The sequence below is a fragment of the Rattus norvegicus genome, chromosome 15 (genome assembly GCF_036323735.1).
Source record: "Rattus norvegicus strain BN/NHsdMcwi chromosome 15, GRCr8, whole genome shotgun sequence".
Classification (NCBI taxonomy): Eukaryota; Metazoa; Chordata; class Mammalia; order Rodentia; family Muridae; genus Rattus; species Rattus norvegicus.
The window spans coordinates 41,339,944-41,354,394 of record NC_086033.1 but is presented as its reverse complement, the minus strand read 5'-3'; the positions used below and the strand labels follow the sequence as shown (position 1 = coordinate 41,354,394).

Sequence of the window (14,451 nt, the reverse complement as noted above, 5' to 3'; positions counted from 1 at the left end):
CTGAGGAAAACAGAAACTGCACACCAGTGTTACATCCTCCTCTTCCCCACACACCAGAAAACTGCAGCCTGGTGTTACATCCTCCTCTTCCCCACACACCAGAAAACTGCAGCCTGGTGTTACATCCTCCTCTTCCCCACACACCAAAAAACTGCAGCCTGGTGTTACATCCTTCTCTTCCCCACACACCAAAAAACTGCAGCCCAGTGTTACATCCTCCTCTTTCCCAACACCAAAAAACTGTGGCCTGGTGTTACATCCTCCTCTTCCCCACACACCAGAAAACTGCAGCCTGGTGTTACATCCTCCTCTTCCCCACACACCAAAAAACTGCAGCCTGGTGTTACATCCTCCTCTTCCCCACACACCAAAAAACTGCAGCCTGGTGTTACATCCTCCTCTTCCCCACACACCAAAAAACTGTGGCCTGGTGTTACATCCTTCTCTTCCCTACACACCAAAAAACTGCAGCCCAGTGTTACATCCTCCTCTTCCCCAACACCAAAAAACTGTGGCCTGGTGTTACATCCTCCTCTTCCCCACACACCAGAAAACTGCAGCCTGGTGTTACATCCTTCTCTTCTCCCAACACCAAAAAACTGCAGCCCGGTGTTACATCCTTCTCTTCACCCCACCCCAGAAGAGGCTGAAGGACAAAGCCATTAGGGACAAGGAAAAACAGTAGCTCTCATCAATGGCTGGGAAGGATGCCCTATGAACACCTGTTTTGTTTTGTTTTTATTTTAATAATCTAACTTTTTTCCTGCTCTCATACCACTGTTTATGTGAACCCAAGAATTACTGCCTCAGAAAGCTTCCTACACCAAAGCCTGGCCAAGCATGCTAGGGTTACTGGATTAGTGTGACTACAAGACACATTAGGAATGACATTTACAACATAGTCACTTGTGGTCAGTTTATGTGCACTCTCCCCAGAGGAAAAGTATATTGATCTTTTTTGATGAAATCTGCTTTTGACTCATTTAAAAAAATTCTGACAGCTTCCTATCAGAACCCAAATGCTTGGAGAATAAAGGGAATGGTGGTAGTCTGAATGAGAACTGCCCCTTATAGTCTCACATATTTGAATGTTTGGTCCTCAGTTGGTCGAACTGTTTGGGAAGGATTCAAAGGTGTGGCCTTGTTGAAGGCGGTGTGTCACTGGGAATGGGCTTTGATGGTTCAAAAGACTCATGCCCTTCTCAGCATGGAATCTCTCTGCTTCCAGCTTGTGGATCAAGATGTTAGCTCTCAGCTGTTCCTATCTCCATGTCTCTGTTTTGCCACCACGGACTCTCCCTCAGGAACTATAAGCCCAAATAAATGCTTTTATTTTTGTAAGTTGACTTGGTTATAGTGTTTTACCACAATAGAGAAGTTACTGAGATTAAGAATGAAATGTCTGTTGTACAGATGTGCAAGAGAGAGAGAAAGAGAGAGAGAGAGAGAGAGAGAGAGAGAGAGAGAGAGAGAGAGAGACTGACTCCCTATGGTTACTCACATACAAGCACAGTTACTCTAGAAAAATTGTTGCATCGCACAACTTCAGAGTGACAAAAGACTACTCATAGCTTCCAGCTATCTCTCTGTTGCTCACCTGGACAATCTGAGGTGCAGTGAAGCTGTGTTTGGCTAAGGTCTCATGGCTTCTCCACTACTTAACAAACTCAGGCAGGAATTTTGCTTTCTAACTATGTGATGCCGGGCAACAAATACAAGGGATTAGAATGTCCAGGAAGGATACTCTGAAGCCTGGCTAGGGGTTTGCTGGGGCAGGACCCTTGAGGATGGTGAGGTGCAGCTTTTCCACCTCCATTACCAGGCCGCATTAGAGTGTGGGTGGCTGTCTGCAGCCCCACTGCAGTAAAACCATTTGCCAATTGCAGAGTGTTAAACACATTCTCTTAGTCACTGCAGAGACGGAAAGTGGCGTATCTGAAGCCCGCCCAGCTGCCTCTCACACATGTAAACAGCAAAGCAAACCTTTGTTTCTATGTGAAGTCAGTTCTCTTAGTGTGTGGCTGTCAGTGGGAAAACAAAACAAACTCTAAAAAACTCAAAAAAAAAAACCATACATATTCTAAAGAGACAACTCTTTTACTCAGAAGGAAATTCTTTGAAGGCAGATTCTTATCACTAAGCTTCAGAAATGCATAAGCAAACCTGGCTTGCTGTCTGGGTTGCTGAGTGGGAGGTGGGGCGAGGGGAACACGGTCTGCACATCACGCCACCAGAGCCGGGTTTGCAGGCAGCTCCTCGCCATGCTGGTGGCGTGCTTTTCTCTCTCCTGGATTTCTGAGTTGTGACCATGATTTCACCAAATGCCCTTCCTGTGTTGCCTATTTATTTGTTAAGGCAGAGTGTCTCTGTATAGTTCTAGCTGTCCTGGAACTAACTCTCTGTGTGAAATAGGCTGGCCTAGCGCTCAGAAAGCTCTGTCTGCCCCCCGAGTGCTGGGATTGAAGGTGTCTAGCCCTGTGCCTGCTGCTATTTAGTTTTTACTGTGAATCCCATACCACATTCCTAAGACAAACCTCACGTGACCACAATGTATTCTTTTGTATCTATTGCTGGATGTGGTGAATATGTACATTTGTTGCATCTGTCCGTATGGCATCCTAGTTTTCGCATATTGATTTTGTATAGCATTAGTATCAGGAAATACAGATTTTCTAACAATGGGCTGGGAAATCTTTTATTTCTCAATTTCCAGAAGAATTCCTGTAGTTTCACATATTTTCTTTCTTTAATGTTCCATAAAATATAACCAGTAAAACCATCTAGGAATGTACCTAGGAATGTATCTATATCTAAGAATGTGAAGGGAATGGAAGAGGAAGCTTGCTCTCTTTCCCTGCCTGTTCTCCCTCTTGCTAGCAAATCCATTCCTTATTGCCACGAGAGCTGACCTTTTTGGCTTCCACTGTATGTTGAAGACCAGTGTAGACATCCTCACCGTGGACTGAATGACTACTGGATTTTTGGACCATTCCTTGGTCACTGGTACAGCCCTTGTTGAATAAGCTGAACCACAACCTGCAAGCCATTCTAATCAATCAATCTATCTGTCTGTCTATGTATCTGTTTATCTATCTATCTACCTATCTGTCTGTCTGTCTGTCTATGTCTGACTGTCTGACTATATATCTACCTGTCTGTCTATCTATCCGTCTGCCTGCCTACCTACCTACCTATCTTTCAATCATCATCTTCCCTCTCTCAGTTTTGTTAAAATCCTATGACAAGTTTTCTTTAGGAGAAGGTTTTAAACTAAAATGTCAACTTCTTTTTACACATACAGAGCTTAAGAATCATCTATTTCTTCTTGAGTGATCGGCCGTTTGTGACTTTCAAAGACCTATTGACTTCATTTGTTCTATTTACCAACACAGCATCACACGGAGCTTCTGGACGATGTTAGTTCATAATATTCAAGGAATTTGTTACCACTGTGCACACAGAGGGAGCTTGTTTTTTGTTGTTTTTGTTGTTGTTGTTGCTAAAAGAACTATTATTATTTATTTCATGTATATAAATACACTGTAGCTGTTTTCAGACACACCAGAAGAGGGATCAGATCCCATTACAGATGGTTGTGAGCCACCATGTGGTTGCTGGGAATTGAACTCAGGACCTCTGGAAGAGCAGCTGGTACTCTTAACTGTGAGCCATCTCTCCAGCCCTAGAGGGAGCTTCTATAAGAGTGTTAGTTCATTCTTTCCTGGCACTGATAATTCCCATCGTTTTACCCCCTTGCTAGTCTAGCTAGAAGTTTATCACTTTTATTAATCTCGGAAAATAGCCTTTGATATCACTGGCTTCTCTGTACTATCTCAATCGCTCTTCCTTTCCTCCTATGTTTCTTTCTTTCTTTCTGTGTGTGTGTGTGTGTGTGTGTGTGTGTGTGTGTGTGTGTGTGTGTGTTGTAAATCAAGGTCACTGATTTGAAAACTTGCTTCTATGATGTGAATATTTGAGCTGTCTCTCTCCCCCTAGGTGCTCCCATGGTAATATTTTATAAGTACGGTTATCTTTTTTCATTTTTATTCAGTTCAGAATGCTTTATGATTTCTTCTTCAACCCATGGATTATTTAGAAGTGTATTATTTATCTTCTAAATGCTTTAGGATTTCCCAAGGCCCTATTCATCATCAAATTTAAAGCAAAACTGAATACAAATGAAAACAAAGGGATCAGTATCTATTGGACACAACCTGGACCAAGGGAGGATGCATGAGCCACCACACAGCCTTAGTTTTCTTTAAAAATTTAAAATATGAGGTTATAACCTCTTTCAGGTTACTGGTCATGTAACAAGGTTGTTGGTATTCTAATTCTGTGATTTCTGCTAATGTTTATTTATGATGGCTTTGTCTGCTTTTGTAATACTTTTTAAAAATAAAACTTAATCCTATGCGATCCTTTTTGCTTGACTGTTCTGTCCAGAGCTCAATTCCAAGGCTCTGACACTGACCCATAGCCTTACACCAACTGTTCTTGATTTTTTCCTTGGGACACGTATGCAGTTTGTCTTAAAGAGGTCTGTGTTTATTTCTGGTGATGCTTGGGAATACCACTGATCATATTATACTATATATAGTATATTTTAATATATTTTAATAATCATTTTTCAAACTGTAGAGCTTCTAGCTCTATATGGTTGTTTTGGATTTTCAGATGGGTTGAAGGATTTTCAGATGGGTTTTGACTAATAGGAGATTTTATCTATAGAGTTGAGATCAGAATAAATTCCCCTGTTGTCTCCTGGAGCAGAGGAATTCCGTCCCTTCCTCTTCATGAGGACATAATCCTTTGTGGACTTTCTGTAAAAATCTCAGTTCCAAATATTTTCTTACTCAGGTCCAGGCTGTACCTCTTGTTAAGGGCACAGCCATACACAGGCAACTAGTTATTGGGGTTCTCTCTCCCTCCCCAAGGCAGCTGCAAAGTCAGTGCAGGTATAACAAACCCTCTGGGATTTGGTTTTCTCTTTACTCCGGCAAATGGGAAACTTTGTTTTTTCTTATAAGCTTAACAATGGATTAAAGGAAACAACAAAAATAGACTATTTTACCACCAGCTCTAGGACTCTATGAGAAAAGCATCCACGGAGTCTGGTTGTTGAGGTTTTGTAATCATCTGACAGAAAGCATGTGGACTATGCTAGAAAACCGGACATGCCAGAGCATATGAACAACGGATCCTAGTAACAGGCTCTGCAGATGTGCACCCGGCGGGTTCACCAGTGCCATTAACAAGGATGCAAGACAGGAAGTACGAAGCTAAGGGAGTTAATGCATGTAACGACAACTAGAATTTCAGAATATGGTGATAAGCTGAGTAGACAAACTAAGGAAAATGAAATGGTAAGTAACAGAAGGGCAAATCCAAGATTTAGTACAAGAAGAAAAGTAGACGTTGCAAGCATAGGATGCTGCAGTGCTGCCTGCCCCACACGAGCCACAGTGTAACACATGCCAGAACTCACCTCTGCATTACTGCCACAGTGTGCAGGGGAGGAGAGAAGCAGGACCCACCCAGCAGATTGCATGCACGCACTAGTCATCTACTGCTGTGTAACAAACTATCCCAAAGTTGGTGTCTCAGAGCATCTTATTATCTCAGAGCTTCTGTGGGTCAAAATGTCTCAGCCGTAAGGTTTTTCCTAGGAGGAAATTGCCATGTGCGGTGTCATCTGAAAGCTTAACAGAGGGTGGGCTAGTTTCTAATCATTTCACATAGCTTCTGGCTGGGTTCAATTCCTCATGGGCTGCTGAGCAGGGGGTATTAGTCCCTCACAACTGCTGATGAGATTGCTGCCTGGCTCATTAGCACGAAGGCTTCTCCACAGGATAGCTCACATCCAGAGACATGTACACCGGGGAGCAGGAAGGTGAGCGTCACGCATGCCCCAGCTTCTACACGTAATCTTGGAAGTGATCTCCACCACTTACCATGTTCTAAGTCTAGCTCACCCTTATGAGGGGAAGAGAAGGACATTAGGAATCATACAAAAAGTTACATGACATACCAGGTTGTAGTTTAAAATGGTCCTAATGGTACGATATGAGAGCTCAAATCTGAGTAAGAAAGTCAAACATGTTTTCATAGAATAGCTGATTTAAAAAAAAAAAAGTTGAGACATAAGATGCTTATGTTTGAGAAGTGAATGAAGATAATCAAAGAAGGAAGAGAATAGGCCCTTCTGTAGCTATTTAAGAGGCTGAAGAGAGGGGAAACTCACGTTTTTATGGTTCCAACAAACTAAGCAAACACTGGAAGAGCACATTCTAAAATCTCTCACATAAGCCTCTTATAGATATTTCTGTTTGTTATCACACTCCTGAGCTAAAGGAACACTGTAGGTATTCAATAAATATTTATTAGTTATGCATAAAAAACAATTAAGGAATAAAACCACATGAAAATAAATTTAGATCCTAATCTTTAAGAAAGCAATGCCTAGAACCTTCCAAACCTATGCTAGCAGAGTGTCTTTTACAGGTCATGGGCGAGATGCTGGAAAGCCACAAACAATGAATGAGCTCAAGACATCTGGATACAATGACATCTGGACCTGAAGAGCCCAGTGACCTGATTCCAGGATACTGCTGGTCTGGATAAGGGTCCCCTCCAGACACTACTGATTGACAGAGTGAATTTGGCCATTGTTAAAGACATCATTGAAACTGTAGCCCCTACCCCCACCCCAACATGCCAAAGCATTTCACCAAACATGAAATGAGGCTCATTCATCTGAAGCAACCTGATGCTGACTCCACTTTTCCTGAGCCTGCTGTACCATTCCCAGAAAGCAGGACGGACTTGGAGTCACCCTGCTCTAGGCTGGTTTGGTACTTGACCTCTGTAGAACCCAGATTCTTCTGGCCTCAACAACTTAGTTCACAAACTGGGGTGATGCTGACCTCCAAGGCTTTCTCTTTTTGTTCCCCCATGTAATTTAAGTGTTCTTGATGAGGGTGGAAACTATGAAGGAACAGTTTAGGCTCCGACTGTCCTGCGACACCTACCTTGATAGTTTTTCACAGGTGTCATCTTGTTATAATCTTCAGATAAAATAAACTCCTACAAGACAAGAGAAAAACACTAAGCAAAAAGAAATTTCTCTTGAGATTTTTATGTGTGTGGGTGTTTTGGTCTGTGTCTGTGCACCCCATGCGTGCAGTGCCCACGGAGGCCAGTAGAGGGAGTCAGGTCCTCTGGAACTAGCATTGCAGATGGTTGGGTGGTATCTTGTGGGTCCTGGAGATTGAACCCCAGTCCTCTGGAAGAGCAGCAAGTGCTCTTAACCATAGCCATCCTCCAGGCCCCCAGCAAAAGCAAAGTTTTTAATGAACAATTATGCTTTGGCAATCAGACCGCATAACAGAATTACAGCTAACATTAGTGGTTTGTCCAAACTCTGATACAATGTAAGATCAGAACTTTACCTCACAACTCTCAAGTTGACTTTTCTTGTCTAAGAAGAATCATATTAGATGCTATTCTGAGTCTGGATTCTGGTCAATGCCAATCTTGACTCAAAACCTCACTGGTGCCACAGCAAACATTTGAAAGACTTCATCAGTGAGCAGATGGGCAGCAATTCACACTGAGAAGAGAGGTCAGCTGTCTGGAGGCTGCTGATGACATCAGCAGTTCACTTTCCCTTACGCTGAGCTCCCAGGGATGCTCCTGCTCAATCCTTGTCTCTCTAGAGCGTGGATGGCACAGAGTCCAACAAGTGTCTGTCAGCTGTGTGAAGCCTCCTAAGCTGATGAGCCAAGGCACTGGCCTCACCTCAGCACTCGAGCAGTTGGCCATGCCCAACAAGACACCAACCAGGCTTTTACAAGGCTGGCTTGGCAGGCAGTTGAGTTCCTGAACCTTCTCAAATGCAAGCACCCACATGTCCTTAAAGGGTGAATTATAAAACAGTGTTTTGTTCAGGCTTCCCACAGAACAATGAAGCTTTTCACAACAGTTGGAAGCATCCAGAATTTTTTTCTGATGACTTACTTACAAAGCAGGGTGGGAGGACAGACATGGCAACCCCCTTCTTGCTATTAGACGCTTACTGAGTTCATAGAGATTATGCAATGTTTTTAGGTGAAAACACTGTATGACTTTTGTGACAGACACCACAAAGGTAAAACAGTATAGTGTGACAGGACATACTAGCTTCTTTGGGTCTGTTTTTCTGTCATAGTCCTGGTAAGAAGCTTACCTACAAAGAAATTTTCTTCAAATTGTTTTCCTTGGGGAAAACGTTACTGAACTTGCCAGTTTAAACTTACATCGTGAATCCTTCAAGGAGTGGCACTCTATCTCCTCATTTCTGAAGAGTTCAACATGAAACGTAATAGATAAGTTGAAAATACATACATCTTCCTCCAGACGAACTGACAGTGTGTGTGACTGCCTGACTGGGACAGAGCCTCCAACACAGACAGAGAAAACCTGTCTGCGGTAAACACAACTGATAAGTGGACAAGTTTGCTTCATTTGTGACGTCGTTCACTGGCCTGGGCAAAAAGGCCTTACTTCCTCTTGGGAAAAGGCAAGGCACACAATAAAAATATTAGATGCAGGTTTTCATGTAGGATTTAAGACATGCATACAAAATAAAAACTATCAGTTCACTGTACTTATAAACTAATTTTTAAAAATATTTTCTTCCTTTAATACTAAAAATATACAGGCAGGGAAAATTTGGGGGAGATAGCCCTTTTTATTGATCTATGTATGTATTTTTTAATCATGAAAACTATAAGCTATTCTAAATATGTCAATGATAAATATTTAAAGGTCCCTTTGTGATATCATTTCTTTGATATAAATATAATTGAAATTATATCTATAATACTGTTATATAGTTTAATAATACTATCTATAATAAAACAGACTGTGAGAACTAGTTGGTGATGCTGTCTCTGGTTCTGAGCTTAGCCCTTTAATGGCTGAAGCATTTCTCCAGTCCTTGATGCCTTTTAATATTACAAAGTTGGCAGTGACCTCTTATCCATCAATTTCATTTTTCTTTTACAGTATGCTGTGATGTTCAGAAGGTAGGTTACATGAGAAAGCATGTCCACTCAAGGCCTAATAGATGCTGACCAGTCAGAATTTTATATATAGCTAATATATTACCTCCCAGAAAAATCTAACATGAAATTCTGGCTAAAACTTACATTTATTTCCTTAGGATTGACCAATAAAAATCAGATTAAATTGTTTTGGGGAAAATCTACCCTTTTATTTTTCCACTCTACTGTCTGCCTACCACCTCATTAATTTGAATGCCAAACACAGCATACAAGGGGCACGCACAGGAGATGTCAGTCACTGTGTGCACATTCAAGCTTACTCTTTAAGCAAATGGACTTAGATGACTTGGCATATCCTTGTACACTTTGTTTAAACATGTAAACACTTTTGTAAATCTACAAAGAGGGAAATACACACTCAGTGGTTTTGTTTAGTTAGGTTGTATAAAAATAAGATAATGGATATTTTCCATTAAAATACACCAGAGCTACCTTTCTAGAATTCACTAAGTTAACTTATTCTTTCTGATAACTCTATGACGCCCTATAAAATGAGTGTACCATTCATTTTTCAAACCCTTCTCTTTGAAACGGTCCCTTATTTGTCTTCAAACTCACTACTAGACAAGAGCACATATACTCCTATGGCTGGTGCACACAGAAGATTGCTGACTCAGACGCTGAACTCTGCCGTCCCTCGGAAACATAAGCCACTCACTCAGTCTTGAGTCGTTCTGTCTCTTTCTCTGTGTGGTCAGTCGAGGAATATTACACACTTCTTAGCATGTCCCCCACTTCATGTAAGGATCAATGAGACAGATCCATGGCCCCCTGGTGATGAAGCCACAGCACCTTAGACATTAAAAAAGCTGCTGGGCAGCAGGATGGCTCAGTATCTATAGCCCTTGCCGTGAAAGCCTGCTAAGGACAGTGTGATCCACCGAACCCACATAAACAAAAAGGAGAAAATCTACTCCACAGATTTGTCCTCGGCATGTGTGTACCCCTCCCCCAACATACACCATACACATACTAATAAAACATTTTTAAATTCACATTTTAAATGTCTTGCTTTATTTGAAAGCCTGCCAATAATCTCTCTTACTTCTTAAAATCTAACACTACTTTACAGATAAAAATAGAATCTAAAATTAGATCATTAACTACCAACTGTTTGCCGAGTGTGCAGCGTATCAAAGATATATACCGACTGAATGCATGATAAGTCTACTTTTTTTTTTTTTTTTTTGGTTCTTTTTTTCGGAGCTGGGGACCGAACCCAGGGCCTTGCGCTTCCTAGGTAAGCGCTCTACCACTGAGCTAAATCCCCAGCCCGATATGTCTACTTTTATCAAGAAAACAAAACTATAGTTCCGTTCCCTATAAAAGCTTTCTTTCCAGAAATATAAACAGCAGTCACCAGGGTCACACCCACGTTTATAAAGAATAAACGTGTGCTTCACTACCTAGATAAAGGTCACAGAGAAGTCGCCAGGTTCAAAGCAGTACAGAAAGCCCCTCCTGAAGGAGGAGACACACATTTAGAGTTTGACAAGCTGGTCTACGCCGCCGACTTGGGAGTCCTCTCCCTCACCTACAACTTTTGAGTTGAAGCTTGGTTTGCCCCTCGGTTCCCCACACTGTCCCTTCCTTGAGTTTCTACTTCTGTTTCCCATGCTCCTTGCTCACTTTGTCTGGATCCTGTATGTTGTCTCCAAGATCCTGGGGCTGACTGACTTGGTGTTTTCCTTCACATGTCTAGCTAAGGCCTGGGAGTTTGGATGCCACCCTTGTTTCAGCCCGAGTCCTCTTCTGTTTTCTATCCCATTACTGCTTCCAGGCTCCAGTCCTGGGTCTGTCATTTCCATCAGTCTCATGTCTGCTTTTTCGGGCATCACTCCGACCTTTATTCTCAAGTTCTTTTCGCTTAATTTCACCAAGCTGTTTTCTTTAAATTCCTTGAATTTTTTGATGAACTTTATGTTTTGTTTTGTTTTTTTAATTCTGTGTATTAGGTTCATCTGGGTAATTCTCATTAGCAAGCATTTCTACAGAACAGGTGGGTTTTGGAGGTGAAGTACTCCTGGCTTGATATTTCATACTGTTTATATTTTTTTGATCAGACCTGGGTATGTGTACTTCTTTTATTAGTTCTAGGTCTGACATGGACAGAGTAGGTTGGGGCATAGGAGAGGATGTGTAGGCAGGTTAGGCTAGAAGACAAAAAGGGCTTAGGTGGAATGGAGTCAGGTAGACAGAGGAGACTTGGTCGGAGTACTGGGGACAGGCAGGACAGGTCCTGTCAAAAGCCTGGTTTATTGATGTTCACCACATGGACCAGGGTTGGATGCGTAATGGTCAACATCATATGTACACGCCACATTTTCTTCATTTGTCTTTGGACAGACACTTAGCCTACTTCTGGCTACTGTGAATTCTGCAAATATCTGCTCTAACTCCCACTAGATAGGCCATACGTAGGACTGCTGGATCATGCAGGAGTTTGTTTCAATAATCTAAGGAAACCCTACATACAAGTGTGACATTGTGAAAGTGTCACGACATTTGAAAGTGCCTTCACTCCCATCACACACCTTCCGAAGCCGCAGTGCTGACTTTCTGCCTCGATTTTCGGGGATTGGGAGCCATTCTAATTGTACTGTTCCTAACCATCTGCGTATGTAGGATATTCTAGGCTTTACGCATGTTCTTTGGGTGACAAGGAATTGTAGGCAGGAGAGAGGATTTTCCATTTAGAGTTAGAGTCTGTGACCAGAGGCCTTGCAAGGAAGCTGTGCTGGCCAACCTGTTTCATACTCAACGTCTCTCTTGGGATGTCTGCTGTTCTCAGTGAGAAAACCCAGTGAATGCAAAACACCTCAGCTTCCATTCTCTCATCACAGAAGCATCCTAGAGGCCCCACGGAGCACAGAGAACCTGAGCAATTTCACTACTCTGTATGATACAGTGATAGCCATATGCCATTGACACCTGTCCATACCCACAGAATGCAGAGGACCAAGAATGAACCCTGAACCATGGACTGTGGGCAATGCATCCATGGGTTCATCACTGACCATAAACATTCTGTTAGGAGATGTTCATACTGGGGCAGGGTACTTGTGGGAGGACAGGAGCACAGGCAAAACCTCTATACCTGCATCTCTACTTTGCTGTACATCGTAAGAGACTCAAGAAGTCCATTAATAAAACTTCAAATCCTAGAATAATAGTGCTCAAAATGACCTACAATTGGTTGGAGGTTTTTCTCTCAAACTTGAGAATCTTTTTATTAAAGCTTGAGAGAAAATCAACAGGCCAGGTAAGCAGAAAACCCCAACACTTTGGGGGGAGAAGAGAGATAGTAAAGAACAATCATGCCTTTTGTGTTAGGCAAGAAGGTGTCAGAAAGGGAGGGTCTTTGGAGAACAATGAGGAAGCCAGGATGCTAGGGAAACAGGCGGAGGCTTTTGGTGGGCATCCATTGACATGGAACTAAGGGAAGTTAGACTTTTTGAATTGAAACTCAGAAGAGAGGGTGAGCTTGGCACAAGGTCCGCAAGCTGCTTGAGTTTCATGTGCCTTACTCCGCATCTCCAGATTTTAACAAGTGTCCTGGAACTTGCATGCTTCTCAAAACTCCCCAGGACTTTGAAGGATATTCATTTATGTAAGTTGTATGAATACATATTTAACACACTAGAAGTAACAGCTGATAAAGTTATAAAATATTACCTCAATATAATATAATATAATGTCCATAAAAATGGAACTTTTTAAAAACAAAACCTAATGACAAGAGTTGTCTGTTTTCCATTTTAATGGCTTTCTGAATGAAGAGAAGCAGTTGAAGCTGCTTCTGAATTCAATCCGCACATCTGGCAAGAAGTGGGAGCAGAAAGACAGGCTCTTAGAATTGTGATGGAGTGGTTTCAGCTTCCTTAGCCTCAGTTTGAGAACTGCTGGCTTCAGTCAGACAGCTGACCTCGGGTCTGCTCAGGCTTGCCTGACCCTGCTGGCTTGCCTATGCTGCTCCCGACCACCCACCCAACCAATCTATCTGGGAAGACAGATGAAAAGAGGCTTTGCTGCCGCCTATCACGTATCTTACACCCAGGAATCCCTTATCCCTTCGGATGAAGGTTCTTTTAAGAAGTGGAGGGAAGGAAACACTTTAGCTTCAGTCCCTGCTCAGCCTTGCCTCTCAGCTGTGTAAGAAACCTCCGATCACATTTCTGACTAATATGCCACAGCACACTGAAGCGTGTGGAATAAGGGAAGGAAGGAAAGTTGGGGTATGTGCAGTAACAAGTCGATCATCTCTCTATACTGAGAGCATCATTACATGAAGCAGGAGTGCAAACTGCTAGTCTAGACGTTCACTGTCGCCCAGGCCCATGTGTTGAAGGCTCTTAGTCGCAGGTGTCACTCCTGGTAGGCCCTTGTGAGGGTGGCGCCGAGTGGAAGGAAGGCATCATAGTGTGCCCACCAAGGGGACACTGGGACTCAGCCACCTCCTGCCTTTCCGTTTGTGTCTAGCCACTGCAGAGCAGGCGGACATCTTCTGCGCATGCTCCTGCCATGATGCAGTGTGCCACCAACCACAGAAGGAGATTCCTGAACTCAGAGCCAAAACAAGCTTCTTTCCCCTGCATTAAATCTTGGGTATTTTGTCACAGTGATTAAAAAACTAACACATGCTTTTTTTCCTACAAATTCTTCCACAAACTTCAATTTATACACACAGCAGGAAACTAGAAATTTCAAGACCTTTCAACACTGCTTAATTGTCAGGCTGTTCCCCAGCGGCTTACCTGGGCGCGTGATTTATTGTTTGCTATCATCTTCTCTCAACAACGTTTTTATGTTTTCTCAATGCTGAGTGTAAAAAACCAGATGCATGGAGGCTCAAGATAGAAGCCCCAGGCCAATCTCTTGAGTCTTGGGAACAAATGTTCTTGGAAGGTGTTAAAAAAAATGGGAGTGTCCAATTTAAGGCTAAAACCACACATGTATTACACAAAGAAGGTTCCTGTTCAAGCCCCATTAATCTCATGGTAAGAAAAAGAGAATGGATATATTAAACATCATTTGAATACAATAAAAGTTAGGCTGTAATATTAAGTAGGAAATAACATAGAAGATTGGCTTATATAGGTATCTTAGTTACTTTCCTATTGCTGTGATAAAATATCAGGACAAAGCAACTTATTAAAGTGTTTAATCTGGGACTTACAGTTTCAGAGGGCTGAGCCCACGGCCATCATGGAAGGGAACACAACAGCATGTAGGTGGGCATGGCCCTGGGGTAGCTGTTGAGAGCCTACATTTTGAGACACAATTACAAGGCAGAGAAAGCTAACTTGGGTTGGCACTGGCTTTTGAAATTTCAAAGGCTGTCCCC

At 42.4% G+C, this 14,451-nt stretch overlaps 1 protein-coding gene across 6 annotated transcripts in view; it reads right to left on the bottom strand.

Moving 5' to 3' along the window:
* Wdfy2 (WD repeat and FYVE domain containing 2) overlaps nucleotides 1-14,451 on the bottom strand; it is a 125,710-nt gene that overhangs the window by 31,155 nt on the left and 80,104 nt on the right. For 5 of the 6 annotated variants that reach the window (NM_001107269.1, NM_001415102.1, XM_063274283.1 and 2 more), the window contains one exon: nucleotides 7,032-7,086. The exons of the other annotated variant lie outside the window; for it this stretch is intronic. In NM_001107269.1, coding sequence (NP_001100739.1) covers nucleotides 7,032-7,086 — 55 coding nt within the window. The remainder of the gene's footprint in view (nucleotides 1-7,031; nucleotides 7,087-14,451) is intronic. 6 annotated transcript variants of the gene reach the window in all.